Source organism: Centropristis striata, chromosome 13, assembly GCF_030273125.1.
Source record: "Centropristis striata isolate RG_2023a ecotype Rhode Island chromosome 13, C.striata_1.0, whole genome shotgun sequence".
Lineage (NCBI taxonomy): Eukaryota > Metazoa > Chordata > Actinopteri > Perciformes > Serranidae > Centropristis > Centropristis striata.
Genome location: NC_081529.1, coordinates 1,602,316 through 1,622,182, shown reverse-complemented (window position 1 = coordinate 1,622,182; position 19,867 = coordinate 1,602,316). Strand labels below are relative to the sequence as shown.

The window sequence follows — 19,867 nt, the reverse complement described above, 5'->3', positions numbered from 1 at the left end:
CTATCTATCTATCTATCTATCTATCTATCTATCTATCTATCTATCTATCTATCTATCTATCTATCTATCTATCTATCTATCCATCCATCTATCTATCTATCTAATTTACGTACGAGTTTATAAAGAACACTTGAACGCATCTAAACCCGCCCATTTTCCATTTTCTGGCCTGTGATTGGTCGAGCTGTACGTCCATCAAAACTAAACAGACGGACCGAGGGGAACAGGTTGGAAGAGCAGGAGGCTTCTTGGTATATTCAAATACTGTTGGTTGCAAATTGTAACCGGACCTAACACGCAAACTGGTGAGTATTAGAGAATATGATATATTTCAGATAATAGTCGATATTCTACTCTCTACGTGCGATATATTTGATTTCTGACGCATGACAAAGCAATCCGCGCATTCAAGAGCTTTGCCATGGCGAGATTATTTGTTTTTGCGAGCTATCGCGATAGTACGTCTGTGTTACCGTTAGCTAACGATATCATGATGCTACAACCACACGTTTAATATTATCTTACTGTAATCTGAACCAATTGACAAAAACTGTTTTTATATAACAGTCACTGAAACTACAAATTTCAGCACACGGGTTAACTTCCTCACATATTTATTCTGGAATAAATACGGCAACGTTAACGGGCAAATCCCGTGTTGTGCTGCTAGCTGCTAGCTTAGCAACATGATGCTAATGTGGTCAGTGTGTTGATATTTTGGGATGTACGATTTTAAACGTTATCTCTTTTTAAAAATCACGAGTAAGCTTGTCAATTTTCTCTTACCCCGTAAAAGAAAACTCGCAATGTTATGACACATTTAAAATATATTTTTAATATAATTATTGGTTATTATAGGTTGCACATGGTTACATATGACATGTGCGTGCAGCTCATCTTTTGTTTGCTCTGTTATTGTTCCAGAAACCCCCTCAAGTGTATAAACAAGCAGACTCAATAAATTATTTTCCTCCTGTAGACACTCCAGACTGTATATCATCACCCCGTTTAAAATAATCGCAATAACTAACTATTTTTTTCAAGTTCTGCAGGAAACACAAAATCTTCACCAAAAGTGTCACATTATGATGATAAATGATTATTATTGATCATTTCACTCAAAAATGATGTAACAAAAGATGTCTATTGGCATAGTAATAACACTGTGTGTAAATTATGTAACTTAAGAGAAATAAATGACTAAGGCATTTTTTTTAACATGCCTTTGTGACTTAAGCAAGATATGGTAACACTTTATTTTGAAGGTGTCTACATAAGAGTGACACAAGCCTAGCTTAGCAACATGATGCTAATGTGGTCAGTGTGTTCATAGTTGGGATGTACGATATTAAATATAATATCTCTTTTTAAAATCACGAGCAAGCTTGTCAGTTTTCTCTTAGCCCGTAAAAGAAAACTCGCTATGTTATGACACATTTAAAGTATATTTTTAATATAATCATTGGTTATTATAGGTTGCACATGGTTACATATGACATGTGCGTGCAGCCCATCTTTTGTTTGCTCTGTTATTGTTCCAGAAACCCCCGCAAGGGTATAAACAAGCAGACTCACTAGAATATTTTCCTCCTGTAGACACTCCAGACTATATCATCACCCTGTTAAAATAATCGTCTTACTAGTTTTTAAGTTCTGCAGGAAACAAAATCTTCACCAGAAGTGTAACATATGACATTTATTGTTCATTTCACTCAAAAAGGATGTACCAAAGGATGGTTATTGGCATAGTAATAATACTGTGTGTAAATGATGTAACTTAAGAGAAATAAATGACTTGGGCAATTTTTTGAACATGCCTTTGTGACTTACCTACTTTTACCCCGTAAAAGAAAACTCGCAATGTTATGACACATTTAAAATATATTTTTAATATAATCATTGGTTATTATAGGTTGCACATGGTTACATATGACATGTGCGTGCAGCCCATCTATTGTTTGCTCTGTTATTGTTCCAGAAAACAAGCAGACTCACTAAAACCTTTCCTCCTGTAGACACTCCAGACTGTATATCATCACCCTGGTAAATAATAATAATAAATAATCGCCTAACTATTCTTTACTTAAGTCCTAAGTTCTGCAGGAAACACAAAATCTTCACCAAAAGTGTAACATATGACATTTATTATTGATCATTTCACTCAAAAAGGATGTAACAAAGGATGGCTATTGACATAGTAATAATAATACTGTGTGTAAATTATGTAACTTAAGAGAAATAAATGACTTAGGCAATTTTTTTGAACATGCCTTTGTGACTTAAGCAAGATATGGTAACACTTTATTTTGAAGGTGTCTACATAAGAGTGACACAAGCCTGTCAGAAACATGGCATGACAAGTATCATGAGCATTAATGTTACTTTTGATTTAAGTTTAATTCGAATATGAAAACAAATAATAATAAAAAAGAGTCATTTTTCAATGATTTTTCAAAACATTTAACATGACATGTAGAATCGTATTCGAAAAGGAGTGAGAAGAAGCAAAACTTATAAACTCCCACCCCCTCTCCTTAAATATGACAAGTTAACATGTCTTGTATTACAAAAACATAAATATAATTTACCTATACAGCGAAATTATGCATGCATACATACACGCGCCCTCATATGCATACATACACAAACACACGCACACATACATACATATGAAAGGAAAAGAAACAACAACACAAGGAAAAGAAACAACAACACAAAATGACAACCAGTGTAAAAAAGATCAAAATAAATAAACACAGTACTTCAAAGTGTCATTAATGTTCATGACACATTCCATGTCATGTTTATGACACACTCGTGTCACTCTTATGTAGACACCTTCAAAATAAAATGTTACCAATATTAGTGTCAACAATAAAACACTGATAAACCAAACTGATAAGTAAACAATCTCCCTCTAGCTCTTCTTTGCTGGGTTCTTATCTGATGACTATGAATGTGGCAAATTATCAAAGAAGTGATGATCTTAAAGTGGTAAAATCACATGATCTGATCAACTGAGGATTTAGGCGATTTTACCATCATGAGCAGATGATTTAGGCAAAAAAAAAACCTATTTTGACCAAAAATGACTTGGCCTTTTATTCTAACAGTGTGATGATATGCTACCAAACACACAGCATACACAAACAACCTTATGAAGCTGAACAGACTGCACATTAAAGCTCATTAGCTGTCCAGTGACTGGTTTGAATGAGTTTATACAGTATTCTTTTTTTTTCTCAATATTTTTATTAGGAGGTAAGGCACATTACAACAGGAACCAATGTTATAATTACATGGAGTATCACATCACATCTGCATCACAATTGAAAATATAAACATATGGATACAATAGAAACACTGTGCATCATGAAGAATGAAGAGCAAGACATACGCTCTGCCTCCTAGGATGTTTTCTTATTTTATATTTATTAACATGATTGGGTGACTAACAAACAATGTATAAATCAAAAAATAATAAACTGAGGATTCTTGTATGTAATGATTAAATAAGTGTTTTAGCTACAGGGTGTAGACAAAATACAAGGGAAGCCAAAAGACAGGAGAAAAGAGAAAATAAGCAAATAAATAAATAATAATAATAATAAGAGGAGGTGGGGGTCCATCAATCAGTAGGTTTAGAGTTTTATACAGTATTCTTGAAGCATCCTCAGGGCTCAACAATAAGGATTGTCTGGAGCATGTCAGCTAGTAAAACTCTTATTATGTACAGAGGTATTTGACTATTAATCTGAAACAACTGCTTTTTGGAAACATTCTGTTCAGTGGCTCATAATAAACCTCAGGGTCCTTTGTCAGTGGTTAATGTTAGGTGTTGGGCTTATTGTATTTTTTGGGGGGGTTTATTTAAATTTTTTTTGTTTATTTTGGTTGAAAGGACGCTACTCTTTATAGAAGCCATGTTTGCCTGGATTCATGATGTCCAGGATTACAATCAATGATACTGGTTAAAGCTGTATTGTTGTTGGTTTTTTTTTGTATTTTATTTGTTTTCTGATCAAATGCATTTGACCAATTATTCCTAAACATTTAAACCAAATGGCTATAATTCAATGGTTTGATTCTACAAACTGTCTTTTAAATTTGTGCTGCATTTTGTAATGAACTTTTGTGCTGCACTTTTCTTTTTTTTCTTAAGGTATTTATTTAATTTTTAATTTTTCAACATGTAATACAGACACTTACAAACAGCCGAGACAGACACCAAAAACAGACAGGAGAAAAATAAATAAATAAAAATAAATAAATAAATGAATAAATTAAATAAAAAAATAAATAAAATTAAATTAAAAAAAATAAAAATAACTGCACTTTTCTAATGTATTTTGTAATGTATTTTTACTGTTAAAGTTGTTGTAGGACTGTTGAGTATTACTTGTTGGAATGTTTTGACCCCAGGAAGACTAGCCAACTGCCACGGCACAAGCTAATGGGGATCCTTTAATAAAACATAAAACATAAAACAGGGTCTTCCTGTCCTGAGATGTGTTTGCTGTTCCTCCTTAACCTGAGTTCTGAGAGTTGCCACTTTGATTCCAAAGGAAGTAATGGCTAAACCTTCTGCATGGCAGGAAGGGCTCAGCGCAGCGTGGGTGCCCAGGGATCCACTGCCTGAGTGCGGGGAGAGCAGCGCCCGAGACCCCAGAGCCATGAACCACACCAAGGGGGGCCTGGTCATCTTCACCGCCAACTCACACCCGCCCAGCCGCGAGCTGGGGAAGAGGATCTCAGAGTGAGTGACACATGACAAGATCAAATATTACAAACATACATACACAGTAGGGGTGTGCCATATTGTATTGCTCACAATAATATCAGTATATTTTTTTATGGTTAAAAAAAATGCATATCATGATATTGGCAACGTTCCTACTTCTTGATGTAGTGGTTAAAGTTGTTTTAATCACAAAAAGCTACTTACTCCCTGTCGCTAAATACATTCAGCTTTCAAAATAAGAGCACAGTGTGTTAAGAGAATCCACCACAGAATTTACAAGAAGACTGTCAAAATAAGATGCCTTAAATAAAACATACAATAACCTTTATTCCCCTTTACAAAATGTCATTAAAATATGCCCCCGAAACCCCTAAATGGCTATTTTTATTATTTGCTCATACTCAAGAGTACATTTTTTTGTATTTGTTGAGATTTGCAATTTTTTATTATTTATACAGACTAAAAAAAAATCATGTTTTCTACATCTTTTTAAGGATTTCCTAATATCGTCAAGAATATCGTTATCGCAAAAATAGCCTGAAATATCGTGATATTCTTTTAGGGCCATATCGCCCAGCCCTAATACACAGACATATGTAGCACAAATAACCCATTTCAGGTCCATCACATTCTAATCCCTGTGAAGTGGTCTTTGCAGTTGTGTATGCATGCTTCTTAAGTTTGGATGTGCTATGTTTTTCATCTGTATAGCTGGTTATTCGGATGTCATATTGTATTATTTACAATATGGCCGACCAGCAAATCATTTTCCAGGATTCAGCAGCCGACTACAATAAGTTGTTTTATTGCTTCTTTCAGAATGTCAACAAAACTCTTTTTAATGTCTGAGGGGAAATGAAGGACTACTGCAAGACATATGACATATAGGGCTCCTCTCTCCGGGTCCTCCGGCTTCCTCCCTCAGCTTTGGTTTAATTGGTGACTCTAAGTTGCCCATTGGAGTGAATGAGAGCGTGAATGGTTGTCTGTCTCTATCCAGCCTGGTTCAGCTCCAGCCCTCCACCACCAGAGTTCTGATAAGCGGTTAAGGATGATGGATGGATGACATATAACTTTGTTTTGATGATGTCATGGTCTTTTCAGTTGCCTGGTTACTTTCACCTCTGCTCTCTGTGCTTCTGTCAAACCATTAGGGCTGGGTATCAATACATACTGGTTCCTGAACAATACTTTTTTCGATACCAATTTTATAAGATCAATTCTCAGTTCAGTTCAGCTTTTATTTCGAACATGTGCGAGTAACACAACAAATTAAACGCAAAAAGAAATACATCCAATGAGAATAATCAAAACAAACAAACAAAAAAATAGCAATAGTCAAAACAAAAGCTGTAATTTGAACGCAACATGTCCGAAAAGGAGTAGGATGAAGCATATGCTTATTTAAACCTTCTCCACTACTCAATTAACACTTTTTTCCCCTAAACATACATATTTAAATAATACATATTTACAAAAAAATAAGACATTTTGAAAATAAATAGATTACATAAACAAATACATGAATAATTTATCATTTATGAAAACACCCAGTTGTTAAAGCCCTTCTTCCTCTAACAAAAAGAAAATTACATTACACATTATAATACAACTCTTGCATTTAATTTTTCAGCTCAGTATTTTTCACCTCCAAGCAGTTTTCCTACAGAAAAAATTAACAATAAATAATTTCCAGCACAAAAGATAATTTGCAAACAAGTGACAGGTCAGTGTCTAATGCTCACTGACACATCACTCAGCAGTTCAGGAGCCACTCGTCTTGTTTTTCTTTTGTCATTTTCATACACTGTTTTGTGGTTTAATTTATAAAATAAGACTGATATATTTCTTCATGTTAAATCTCAAGCTGAAAAATAAAGCTGTCAGCTAAATGAAGTGGAGTAAAAAGAACAATATTTGCCTCAAAATGTTGTTGAGTAGAAGTATAAAGTTACATAATATGTATAAACTCTAGTAAAGTACAAATGCCTCCAAAGTGTACGTAAGTACAGTACTTGAGTTAATGTTCTTAGTTACTTTCCACCACTGTCACAATCAAAATACATAATCAAAACAGTAAAAAGTAGCCTGTAGCCTCCTTAAAATAGCAATTGTAGTTGTGTGGTGAGTTGCAACAATCTCCATATTTCATTGTGTTATGTGTAAACAAAACATTCATCAAGTGCAAAATGTAGTTTAAGTGCACACTAATGCACTCCACGAGGACACGGAGGGAATGTTTATAGGATAAATAGACGAATGGGCCTGGCTGTCAGACACTTTGTGTGTGTGTGTCTGTGTGTGTGATGAAACAAAACGAAACGCAGCATGTTAACAGTTACCAGGGAGAAAATGTGCAGAGTGAGTAGGTCAGGTTGTCTCAAGAGAAGCAACACGTCTCCACCTACAGCGTATCTTTCCCCTTTTTAAAAATGTCTGCTTCTTGTTATTGAGAAAGTTACACATTTGCTTCTATGTGTACGAATGTGAACCTTAACAGAAACATCTTTTGACTATGCAAACCCCAGCTAAAGCTCTCTGGCTCCTTTGTTTCTCTCTCAGGCGGTTAGGGGTGGAGCTTGGCAAGGTGCAGGTGTACCAGGAAGCTAACAGAGGTAAGAGGATGTTTGGCTGTGTTTTGTTATGGGTTGTATTTCTGTCAGTCACTCATGCTTCTACCATGCTTTGTAAATCATTCTGTTAATATGCTGCAAAGTGCTTTAACCCAGTAGTTCTCAACCTTTTTGAGTCGCGACCCCCAATTTAACATGCATGTTGTCCGTGACCCCCGCTCACTGAACACAATCTCACAGTTCAGATCGCACAAACTCAGTTGATACAACACATTTTGGACAAATAATGGAGCACAAAAAAGAAAACAAAAAAAGTCACAAAATGTCTAAAAAAAGACACAAATGACCAAAAAAGAAACAAAATGACCAAAAAAGACACAAATTGACCACAAAATTATAAAAAAAAGACACAAAATGGCCAAAAAAGACTCAAAATTATAAAAAAAAGACACAAAATGACAAAAAAAGACACAAAATTATAAAAAAAAAGACACAAAGTGACCAAAAAAAGGAAACAAAATGACCAAAAAAGACACAAAATGACCATAAAATGATCAAAAAAAGACACTAAATTACAAAAAAAAAGGCACAAAATGACCAAAAAAAGGAAACAAAATGACCAAAAAAGACATAAAATTACCAAAAAAGACACAAATTGACCATAAAATGATCAAAAAAAGACACAAAATCACAAAAAAAAGGCACAAAATGACCAAAAAAGACATTAAATGACCAGAGGAATAAAACACATGAACACTTTAACACAGTGGAGACAGAGCTGACTTCCAAAATGATTTGGCGACCCCCAGAAATCATCTCGAGACCCCAATTGGGGTCTCGACCCTAAGGTTGAGAATAGCTGGGCTAGACTGCAAGCTAAAACCTGATTTTCATCAATATCATAAAATGAGCAATAGCTACAATATTTAAGGGTGTAGTAGAACTAAAACCCCCCGACATATAAACAAGCTATTCTCAGGAGTAGGCTACTATAACTATTGTTTTGGGAAAATCTGCTTTTAGGTAATTTATTTAAATTTTTTAATACATGTATTAGATGTATTGAGAAAAATCAGGTTGCAGCTTGCAGTCTACTTGACCTATCTCAAAAAGTTGACTTTATTCTCAACATTACAACTTTTTTCTCAACATCGTATTTCGATTTTATTCTCATTATCAAGTGCATAATAAATTATTTTTTTCTCCTACCTGGCTCTAATCCCTTTCTGTACTTCTGCACATGATAGATGCCCAGACGTGAGAAAATAATGACCAGTCTGTGTTTTTTTTTTTAATTTTTTGACAGCAAGGTTTCTTATTTCATCCTGGTAGAGAAATGTGCATGAAAAGAGCTGTGAGCATGATCATCCAGACCAAAACCATTTAACGTCATTTAACAGCATCACAGTGTTGGAAAGGCAACAAATAATGCAGCACAGTCATGTTTTTGCAGCACTTGCTTGCTAAATAATTCATCACATTAAATTAAATTTGTTTAAAAGAATCAAAATGTCATGCACATTATAATTGCCCGTCACACATAGAATGACAAGCTGCTGAATGATTACAGTGCTGCCTCACTGTGTCAGCAGGTTAATTGTTAAATAGTTGTAATTGGAGCTCAGGCTGTGTGTAACGCAGCAAGTTCTTTGGATTTAAACCTGTTGCATAACAATATGTTAATGTTTGTACCTGTCCAGACTAGAGACCTTACATTCCTCTGCATAGCTTTACAAACTATGCTCATAAATAACATAGACCAGTGCAGAAGTCCTTGTCTTAACCCATTAAGGCCTAAAATGCCTGTAAAACCTCTGGGTGATTCTGAAAGAATCCCCTAAAACCTGAAGTTTTTCTGGAAATTCAACAGAAGATTTTTCAGCCTCTGTAGCAGATAGAAATGAAATTAGTACTATACTAGTATATTAGAAGTATCTGAGAGCTCATACTCGTGGCTTTCATGAGAAGTTGAGTTTATTTGTCTGAAAAAAAAGGGATGAACCAAACTGAACTAAAGTGTTTGGCAGTAATAGAAGAAGTCAGATGAATTCTCAACATCATGAGAAGTTTCTTGGCCGTTAAACGGCTGCTCGTATTATCAGCTGTGACTCTGTTCCTGCTGTGTTTCTGTCGGACATTTGGCTCTGCATACGAAGCATTTTGTTTTCTAATCTCTATCTGTGGGAGGCACATTTTAGGAATGCTGGTATCTACAATTTCACACAGCGGGGTGTGTGTGTGTCTGTGTGTGTGTGTGTGTGTGAGAGAGGCACAAAGGGCTCAGATAGCCCTCTAATGAAGCTTGCAGGCTTTGTTATGAGGTAGGACTGTGTGTGTGTGTGTGTGATTGTTTCAAGGTTTGAATTGAAGTTTTACTATTTTTGCAAATTCCACAATTATAGAATTGGCTTCTTAGAAAAGTATCTCATTTTCATTGTTTTATGTAAAAGTAGGTCCCCATTAGTCATGCTACTTCATGTAAATGATGTAGCCTGAAAGCATGTTTACTGGTTTTTCCGGATGTCCCCATAAAGCCTGATTAAAACACCACTTCATCATTTCAGAGGTTTGAAGGCGTGTATAGGCTAACTGAGTTATGGCAAGTTTACTCAATTTTTTTCAGCTCTCTACAACCTCTAGAAAGGGTGGTCCCCACAAGTGATGATTAAATCTGCAGTCCCCATGATGTATGAAAACGTGTGTGTGTGTGTGTTCTTGTACTTCCTACATAGTGAGGACCGGAACACGTTTTTAACCAACAGAGTGAGGACATTTTTACAAAGTGAGGACATTTCGGCCGGTCCTCACTTCTTTAAAGGCTTTTTTGAGATTTCAGACTTTTTGTGTCTTTTTTTTCGTCATTTTGTGTCTTTTTGATCATTTTGTGTCTTTTTCTGGTCATTTTGTGGGGTTTATAGGTCATTTTGTGTCTTTTTTTGGTCATTTTGTGTCTTTTGTTATCACTTTGTGGTCAATTTGTGTATTTTTTTCATCATTTTGTGTCTTTTTTTGGTCATTTTGTGTCTTTTGTTATCACTTTGTGGTCAATTTGTGTATTTTTTTCATCATTTTGTGTCTTTTTTTGGTCATTTTGTGTCTTTTCTGGTCATTTTGTGTCTTTTTGGTCATTTTGTGTTCTTTGTTATCATTTTGTGGTCAATTTGTGTATTTTTTGGTCATTTTGTGTCTTTTTTTTGATCATTTTGTGTCTTTTTCTGGTCATTTTGTGTGCGCGCGCACACTTTCTTGCTGCTCTCTCCGTTCTCACATCCTGTTTGTTTCCATAGAAACAAGGGTCCAGGTCCAAGAGTCGGTGCGAGGCAAAGATGTCTTTGTGATCCAGACAATGTCCAAGTAAGAAGGAACACTCACACGCATAATTTAATATTTCAGCACACTTTCCCGCCAAAAACCTCACACTCACATCACGTTTTGTCACTTCTGCCCCCCTCCCTCCCCTCCGTCACCAGGGATGTGAACACCACCATCATGGAGATGCTGATCCTGGTCTACGCCTGCAGGACGTCCTGTGCCAGGAGCATCACGGGCGTGCTGCCCTACTTCCCCTACAGCAAGCAGTGCAAGATGAGGAAGAGAGGCTCCATCGTCTCCAAGCTCATCGCCTCCATGATGTGTAAAGCTGGTGAGTGACAGCAGCTGTTCTCAACCTTGGGGTCAGGACCCCAACTGGGGTCGCGAGATGATTTCTGGGGGTCGCCAAATCATTTTGGAAGTCAGCTCTGTCTCCACTGTGTTAAAGTGTTCATGTGTTTTAGTGTTTTCGGTCATTTAATGTCTTTTTTTGGTCATTTTGTGTTTTTTGTTATCATTTTGTGGTCAATTTGTGTCTTTTTTTGATCATTTTGTGTCTTGTTTGGTCATTTTGTGTCTTTTTTTGGTCATTTTGTGGTCAATTTGTGTATTTTTTTGGTCATTTTGTGTCTTTTTTTGATCATTTTGTGTCTTTCTGGTCATTTTGTGTCTTTTTTTGGTCATTTTGTGGTCAATTTGTGTATTTTTTGGTCATTTTGTTTCCATTTTTGGTAATTTTCTGTCTTTTTTGGTCAATTTTGTGTCTTTTTTTTGGTCAATTTTGTGTCTTTTTTCTGGTCATTTTGTGGGGTTTATAGGTCATTTAGTGTCTTTTCTGGTCATTTTGTTTCTTTTGTGGTCAATTTGTGTCTTTTTTCATCATTTTGTGTCTTTTTTTCATCATTTTGTGTCTTTTCTGGTCATTTTGTGTCTTTTGTTATTTCGTGGTCAATTTGTGTCTTTTTTTCATCATTTTGTGTCTTTTTTTTCGTCATTTTGTGTCCTTTTTTCTGGTCATTTTGTGGGGTTTATAGGTCATTTAGTGTCTTTTCTGGTCATTTTGTTTCTTTTTTGGTCATTTTGTGTTTTTTGTTATCGCTTTGTGGTCAATTTGTGTCTTTTTTTCATCATTTTGTGTCTTTTTTTCATCATTTTGTGTCTTTTTTTTCAGCATTTTGTGTCTTTTCTGGTCATTTTGTGTCTTTTTTTGTCATTTTGTGTCTTTTGTTATTTCGTGGTCAATTTGTGTCTTTTTTTCATCATTTTGTTTCCTTTTTGGGCCATTTTGTGTCTTTTCTGACAAATCCCTGAGTTTGTATGATCTAAACACTGAGCGGGGGTCGCGGACAACATGCATGTTAAATTGGGGGTCACGACTCAAAAAGGTTGAGAACTACTGAGTTACAGGAGGAGAGGAAACGGAAGGAAAAGTCAGGAAGTGTTGCTCATGTTTCTATTCTCTTCCATCATCACCGTGCATGCAAAGTAAATCCATAAAATAGGTCGACATATTTACAAGGCTAATTTGAGAATGTTGTAAAATGTAAATCCACAACTGTAATAACTGCTGCTACTATAATAAAAACTGACCGTGTTTGTGTAGGTCTCACCCACCTGATCACCATGGACCTCCATCAGAAGGAGATTCAAGGCTTCTTCAACATCCCAGTGGACAATCTGAGAGCCTCCCCCTTCCTGCTGCAGTACATACAGGAAGAGGTCAGCACACACACACACACACACACACACACTATGAGGGGTATTTTATGCCAGCACACTATACTAAAACACGTGTACAGCACCTAAGCGATGACATCAAACCTCTAACGTGCGCGTGTAAATTTAGTCTCTTTTTTACCTTTGTCAATTCTGTATTTTATTGCACTTTTTGCACTTTTATGTGAAGCACTTTGGTGCAGCTCAGCCGTCTGTAAATGCGCTATATAAATAAATTTGACTTTGACTTTGACTTTGACTTATTCACTTTCAATGGACAGACGAGCGTCACGCAGGCGTCACGCAGTCAAATAGCGATGGGTCATTCGTGCCACGAGCGAACGTAGCGGACGCCTGTGTGCACGCTCATCTCAATGTACAAATAATTATTTACTTTATGATGACACATTTTGAGTTTAACAGCTGCTTCGCTTCATAATTAAAGCAGTTCATGTATCACCAAGAGAGACCGATGAGACAATTTAGGCTATGTCCTGATGATCCAGTGGACCTCGTGCATAAATGCGCACAGCCTCTTCCTCAGTTTGTTCCTTATAGGCGTACAGGCGTTAACGCGTGTGTTATGGTCCTAAAGCCAACGCTTCAGACGCCTTAACGTGTGCACGTCTAGACTGAAACAGCCTAAACTAAACAAAATGCTTCCTATGAAGCGAAGCAGCTGTTAAACTCAAAATTCATCATCATAAAGTAAATAATTATTTGTACATTGAGACGAGCGTGCACAAAGGCGTCCGCTACGTTCGCTCGTGGCACTTTTCACCCGTCACCAATACATAAAAATAGCCAAACTTTGAATTGAAACTTTCTGACACGATATCCTGACGCACATGGTGCCTATAGATTCCTTAGATCTTCAGTATATTCCTAAAAAAAAACTAGCGAAAATACTGCCAGCCCACCGGCTGTCGGAACGCTAGAATATCAATACTTAGCTGCCATGATTCGATATAAAATTGCCACACAAAATATAGCCCTGGGTTAATGATGAGCTTTGACCATTCTACACTTACAATGTTTACTTTGACCCCATTTTACTCCTGAATCTTTTAGCCCTGTGTTTTGTTGATTCTCAGGGGATTAGTTGTTGCTACGGCTCATGTTTTTCTTTTCTTTTCTTTTCTTTTTTCCAAACAATGGGTCTTTGATTTCAAACGTAGACGAGCTAGACTTGATCTCCAACGTTCTCAGCTGTCCGAGCAGCTTCCTCCCCAGTTGATGATCCATGTAGAAGACATGAAATAAAGAAACTGAACTCAAGAAACCCGTCAAATCTGACATTTAATTTGTATCATTATTTTCCAGATCCCTGACTACAGAAATGCTGTGATCGTGGCCAAATCCCCAGCCTCTGCCAAAAGGTACGGTCAGCTCTCATCACATTCATTCACATGTTATAACCTATATTATACATGATAAATTGTTAACTAATAAGTTAAACATGAACATGTATCCCTCTCACCAACTCTTTTTTTTGTTTAGTGTTCAAAATTGCAGTTATGTAGCACAGTTATTCTCAACCTTGGGGTCGGGACCCCAATTGGGGTCATTTTGTGTCTTTTTTGCTCATTTTTTGCTCATTTTGTTTCTTTTTTTGTGTAATTTTTTGTCTTTTTTGGTCAATTTGTTTCTTTTTTTGGTCATTTTGTGTCTTTTTTGTCATTTTGTGTCTTTTTTGCTAATTTTGCTCATTTTTTGGTCATTTTGCTTCTTTTTTGGGTATTTTTTTGTCTTTTTTGGTCAATTTGTGTCTTTTGGTCATTTTGTGTCTTTTTCTGGTCATTTTGTGTCTTTTTTGCTCCTTTTTTGGTCATTCTGTTTCTTTTTTGGGTATTTTTTTGTCTTTTTTGGTCAATTTGTGTCTTTTTTTTGGTCATTTTGTGTCTTTTTTTTGGTCATTTTGTGTGTTTTTGGTCATTTTGTGTCTTTTTTTGGTCATTTTGTGTCTTTTTTGCTCATTTTTTTGTCTTTTTTGCTCATTTTTTGCTCATTTTGTGTCTTTTTTTCGGTCATTTTGTGTCTTTTCTGGTCATTTTGTGTCTTTTTTGCTCAGTTTGTGTCTTTTTTTTCTCATTTTTTGCTCATTTTGTGTCTTTTTTGGGTGATCTGAACTGTGCGTGTGAGATTGTGTTCAGTGAGCGTGTGTTTAACATGCATGTTAAATTGGGGGTCGCGACTCAAAAAGGTTGAGAACTACTGCTGTAGCAGAAAGCGTTTCTGTGTGACTGTTAAACTTCAATGACTAAACTTCTGCTGTGTATGAATGTATATTAGTGTGTATATCTGTTGTATTTTGATCTTATTTGTGTGTCTGTGTGTGCAGGGCTCAGTCGTTCGCTGAGCGTCTGCGTCTGGGTATCGCAGTGATCCACGGCGAGGCTCAGGACGCCGAGTCGGACCAGGTGGACGGACGCCACTCGCCTCCCGCCGTGAAGACCACAGGAGCCATCCACCCCAGCATGGACATACCATGTAATGACCACACACACTTCAATATATCCTTCAACCACTGTGTAACTATCAACATGTCTACGGATATGTTTGCGCTGAAAATGTTTAGGAAAAGATCTAATTGCGATCTTTCTGGCAGATATTGCGATTTTAGTTCGATTCACAATTTTCTTCAAATCCAGGTTCCGTGCAATATTCACAATTTGGACAATGCACAGTGTTTCCTCTAGATTTTTTTCAGCATCAGGGGTAAAGGCTTATTTATTCCCTGGATGTTCTGCATGTGTAAATATTAGGGGTGCACCGATTGCAATTTTCTGGCCGCTCACCGATTTTTAAAAAGCCTGACCTGCCGATTCCAATTTTGGCCGGTACCGATTTTTTTATATAATTTTTTCAATAAATATCAATGTTGGCCCGCGACTTTTTCCAAGTTTTAAATTTTGTCCCACTGTGTATTTGAGTTTAACAGCCCTGTACTAAAGTCTTGATTCCCACACTGATCTTAAACAGCATTTTTTCCCTTTTCTTTTTCTTTCCAGTGTTGATCCCTAAAGAGAAGCCTCCCATCACTGTGGTTGGAGACGTAGGAGGACGCATCGCCATCATAGTGGTGAGAGCAAACACTCTGACTGGTTTAAACACTTAGTTGTTTGCTGTGTGGACACACCCGGAACAAAAGAAAGGAGCCAGAGAAGCAGCTGACACTGTTACAGACGATACTTTTTAATGTTTTTGAAGCATTTAACTCTCTTTAATCAGCCTCAGCAGTGACTGTTGTATCTGAGCAGCTGGACTGAGACGTGGCGGGCGTGGCATGAACACACATGCACACAATAAACTGCAGATAAATGATTGACAACGTCTGTTTGATGATATCATATTCATGATCATTTTACTGCAGTTTATTTAAGCTACTGTGCAGCTGCAGACTGTGGATCAGTCATCAAAACCCCATTCTACATTTATTTTATATGAAACATAAAGTCCTAATTTCCTCCTGTCTGAAGATGTTTTAGGAAAAAAATATACTTTATTTCAATTTCTTAAATGTTAACAATACTTTAGTGTAATATTCTAGTAGTCCGTCCTGCCTATCTGACCTCCCACTGCGCCTCATTAATGAGGAATTTAATATGTTCAGTTCTTTTTTTTTTTTGCAACAGATCAATATAAAGAAACAAATTTGACACTTTATCAGGTAAAGAACTATATTTGGTAACTTCAGATAATATTTAGAGAAAAAAGTTGCAAATTTACTAGATTAAAGTGGCAAATCTACAAGAAAAAAAGTCGCAGATTTACGAGAAAAAAGTGGAAAAAAAACAACTTTTTCACCACTTTAACCCTTAATAGGACACTCATTGAAATACTTGCAAATTTCAACCCTAGAGAATATTGGAGGATATTACATACAGCCAGAATGTGTAAAAAAAAAAAAACATACGAAAATAATATTTTGAGAAAAAAGTTTACAAGATTAAAGTGGCAAATCTACAAGAAAAAAATGTGCAGATTTATGAGATTTAAAGTGGTGAATCTGTGAGAAAAAAGTTGCTTTTTTCTCGTAAATCTGCAACTTTTTTTGCACAGATTTGCCACTTTAATCTAGTAAATTTGCAACTTTTTTCTCAAAATATTACCTGAAGTTACTGAATATAGTTCTTTGCCTGATAAAGGGTTAATCATGTTCAGTTCAAGTATTGTTTTTCTGAAGGTTTTAACTGCAGATTTCAATATATATTCTTAAGTTTCAATATATATTCTCCAGGAAGTATAAAACATTTCACCTGTATCCCTTTTATAAATGAAGAAATACCAAAATCTGAACAACCTTAACACTGACACAAAATGTTTACAGTGGCCTGTTGTTGTCACTAGAGGGCGCTCAAGTCAAGTCAAAGTTTATTTATAGACATTTAAAAACAACCTCAGTTGACCAAAGTGCTGTACAGTTATTAAAATAGAATAAATCACACACAAATAGGTATAAATAAAAACAATAAAATACTAAAAACAGTAAAACAATAAAATTGTAATAAAAATTAAATCCAAAACAGAGTCAGAGATAAAAAAAAAAGACAAATAAAAGGGTAAAAAAAGTTAAAAAAAAAGGATAAGGATTCTTGCCTTCCAGGCTGAATGTTGATCCTCAGCCTGTTTGTCCTGTAGGATGACATCATCGATGACGTGGACAGTTTTGTGGCGGCAGCAGAGACGCTGAAGGAACGAGGCGCCTACAAGATCTTCGTCATGGCAACGCACGGCATCCTGTCCTCAGACGCCCCGCGGCTCATAGAGGAGTCGGCTATAGACGAGGTGAGTCTTTCTCTGTTTATAGCTATACAGCTAATATATATCAACAGACTATAATAAAGTCATTTTTTAGCATTTTTAAATCGGACCTTTTTTGACAAAAATCTAGTTGCTGTAGTAATACTTTTTTTTGGGAAATCCTATACTATGGAGTTTTTCTGTTGTTTATGGACCAACTATGTTCTAATATATATCAACATACTATAATAAAGTCATTATTAGGCATTTTAAAATCTGACCATTTGTGACAAAAATCTAGTTGCTGTAGTATTACTTTTATTTTTTTTGAAATCCCATAATATGGAGTTTTTCTGTTTATGGCCCAACTATGTTCTAATATGTGCCAACAGACTATAATAAAGTCATTTTTAGCATTTTAAATTTTGACCATTTTGACAAATCGACATGCTATAGTATGACTTTTTTTTTTTTTTTGTCCAAGTTTTTTGACATCCCATAATATGGAGTTTTTCTGTAATTTATGGACACATATACCACCATATGTATCAACAGACTATAATCTCATTTTTAGGCATTTTAAATTTGATTTTTTTTGACAAATCAACATGCTATTCTATACTATTTTTATTTTATTTTTGGACATCCCATAATATGGAGTTTTTCTGTTGTTTATGGACCAACTATGTTCTAATATGTGCCAACAGACTATAATAAAGTCAATTTTAGCATTTTAAATTTTGACCATTTTTGACAAATCGACATGCTATAGTATGACTTTTTTTCCTTGTCCAATTTTTGGACATCCCATAATCTTCTGCTGTCTGTTGTTGCTGCAGGTGGTGGTGACCAACACGATTCCTCACGAGCTCCAGAAGCTCCAGTGTCCAAAGATCAAAACAGTCGACATCAGCATGATCCTGTCGGAGGCCATCCGCCGCATCCACAACGGAGAGTCCATGTCCTACCTGTTCCGCAACATAGGAGTGGATGACTGAACACACACACACACACACACACACACACACACACACACACACACACACACACTCTTACCATTTGCCTTTTCAGATCTCTCCAGAAACATAGAGCTGAATGTCAAACACTGAAAAGTCTCATTTCCTGCTTGTATCATAACATAAATCTAAAGCTAACCCTTTGTTTTGAGTGCAGCTTAACAGAGAAGATGACTGAACACACACACACACACACACTCCCACAGATGAATCCTGACTGAACACTGATCTGTGTCCTGATTGGACTACTGCCCGTCTCTCCTGTCAAACAGTTCACACCTCAGTTTTTTACTCTCGTCATGTCGACATTTCTTTCCACTCGAGTTATCGTTGTTACATCTGTGAGTCGTAGCGTTGAATGTCTCTCGCAGTACAATCTCCTTTTACTTCTAGTAGTCTAGACGGATTTCAGAATAAAAGCCTTCTATAAGAAGTGAGGAGCATTTATGGGTACAAGTCAGGAACCGGCCTACCTTACAGATCTCAAGGGTGCTGAGTCCAAAAAAAAAATGGTTCCCAAGCGAAATTTTGAGTTTATGACCTTCTAATTTGTATCAAATGGCCACCAAATTGCCCATCTTGCTCATTTCCCCTTAGTTTTTTTGTAAGCAGGCAATCAAAGATGAGGAAATTAAGTTTCTGGATCTATAGTCTAGAGTCAGAGCAAGAATATAGTGGAGGCTCAGTGTCTTTTTTATGTATATGTACACTACTGGTCAAAAGTTTTAGAACACACCAACTTTTCCAGAATTTAATTGAAAATGATGCAGTTTAATGTCTCAGTGTACTCTGAAATTAATGCACATTTGCAACATTTAAAATTCTTTATTGAGCATGATAGTGTTTTGAAAGTTAAAAAAAGATTCAAAATCACATTTCATGTTGGACTAAAGGACTAAAAAAAGACACAAAATGACAAAAAAAAGACACAAAATGACAAAAAAAAGACACCAAAAGACACAAAATGACTAAAAAAAGACACAAAATGACTTACAAAGACATGAAAAGAATTCAAAAATGGACAAAATAGCCCAAGACTCCATAGAGTTAAGTTGTTAACCCATTTCTTGTTCCCTGAAAAAGGCCTACTTGTATAATTCTGAAATGTACATTATTTTCCAGTTTTGGTTAAGCTTACCTTTTTTTATTTACCTCTGGCAGTTCACCACTTACCTTTGGACCCTTTCAAGCTGTTCATTTGACTTGAACTGCTTGAATTTCAATAAAAAACTCGAAAAGTTGGTGTGTTCTAAAACTTTTGACCGGTAGTGTATATATATGCAATATACCACCTGGAACATTTAAAAGTGATATTGATTGAATATTTATGTCTTAGGCCTTAAAAAACACACACAAATAATGCTTAATTTCACCTTAAAAGTTGGTATTTTGCATATAATGGGAAAATGGTCCAACAACTGAGCAAGATGGGCAATTTGGCCGCCATATTGATATGCAAATGAGGTCAAAAACTCTAAATTTCGCTTGGGAACCATTTTTTTTGTCGATTCAGCACCCTTGAAATAAGTAAAGTAGGCCGGTTCCTGACTTGTACCCATAAATGATCCTCACTTTCACTTTTTGGACCATTCCATCTAGACTATAGTTTCTATAGAGTGCCAGTGCCTTCTCCAGGACATTTAAACACAGGCCTTCACTTCCCCCAATCACAAATATGTGTCAGCTAACACAACTAACTCATAACCGCCCTTGTAACTAATCCAGGAATATGCAGGTTCCCAGCTAATTACCATGTGTAGAGTATC

The 19,867-nt window shown here is 36.1% G+C and overlaps 1 protein-coding gene across 2 annotated transcripts; it reads left to right on the top strand.

Moving 5' to 3' along the window:
- Positions 1 to 207: 207 nt before the first annotated feature.
- On the top strand, positions 208 to 18,599 carry LOC131983752 (phosphoribosyl pyrophosphate synthase-associated protein 2). Of its 2 annotated transcripts, none has more exons than XM_059348561.1 (11): positions 208 to 305; positions 4,566 to 4,756; positions 7,304 to 7,356; positions 10,602 to 10,668; positions 10,785 to 10,957; positions 12,230 to 12,345; positions 13,666 to 13,721; positions 14,684 to 14,832; positions 15,354 to 15,424; positions 16,984 to 17,130; positions 17,925 to 18,599. In XM_059348561.1, the coding sequence occupies exons 2-11, from the start codon at positions 4,572 to 4,574 to the stop codon at positions 18,081 to 18,083; spliced, it is 1,176 nt and encodes a 391-aa protein (XP_059204544.1). In that variant the 5' UTR covers positions 208 to 305; positions 4,566 to 4,571; the 3' UTR covers positions 18,084 to 18,599. The 2 variants fall into 2 exon arrangements, with proteins under 2 accessions (XP_059204544.1, XP_059204545.1); XM_059348562.1 differs by having other exon boundaries at positions 210 to 305; positions 4,596 to 4,756.
- Positions 18,600 to 19,867: the final 1,268 nt, after the last annotated feature.

Excerpts from the sequence above, each read along its gene's own strand:
- LOC131983752 (XM_059348561.1), top strand. The coding sequence starts at position 4,572 with ATGGCTAAACCTTCTGCATGGCAGGAAGGGCTCAGCGCAGCGTGGGTG. Across the intron at positions 12,346-13,665 it reads TGCAGTACATACAGGAAGAG|ATCCCTGACTACAGAAATGC; the intron begins GTCAGCACACAC and ends ATTATTTTCCAG. Across the intron at positions 17,131-17,924 it reads AGGAGTCGGCTATAGACGAG|GTGGTGGTGACCAACACGAT; the intron begins GTGAGTCTTTCT and ends TTGTTGCTGCAG.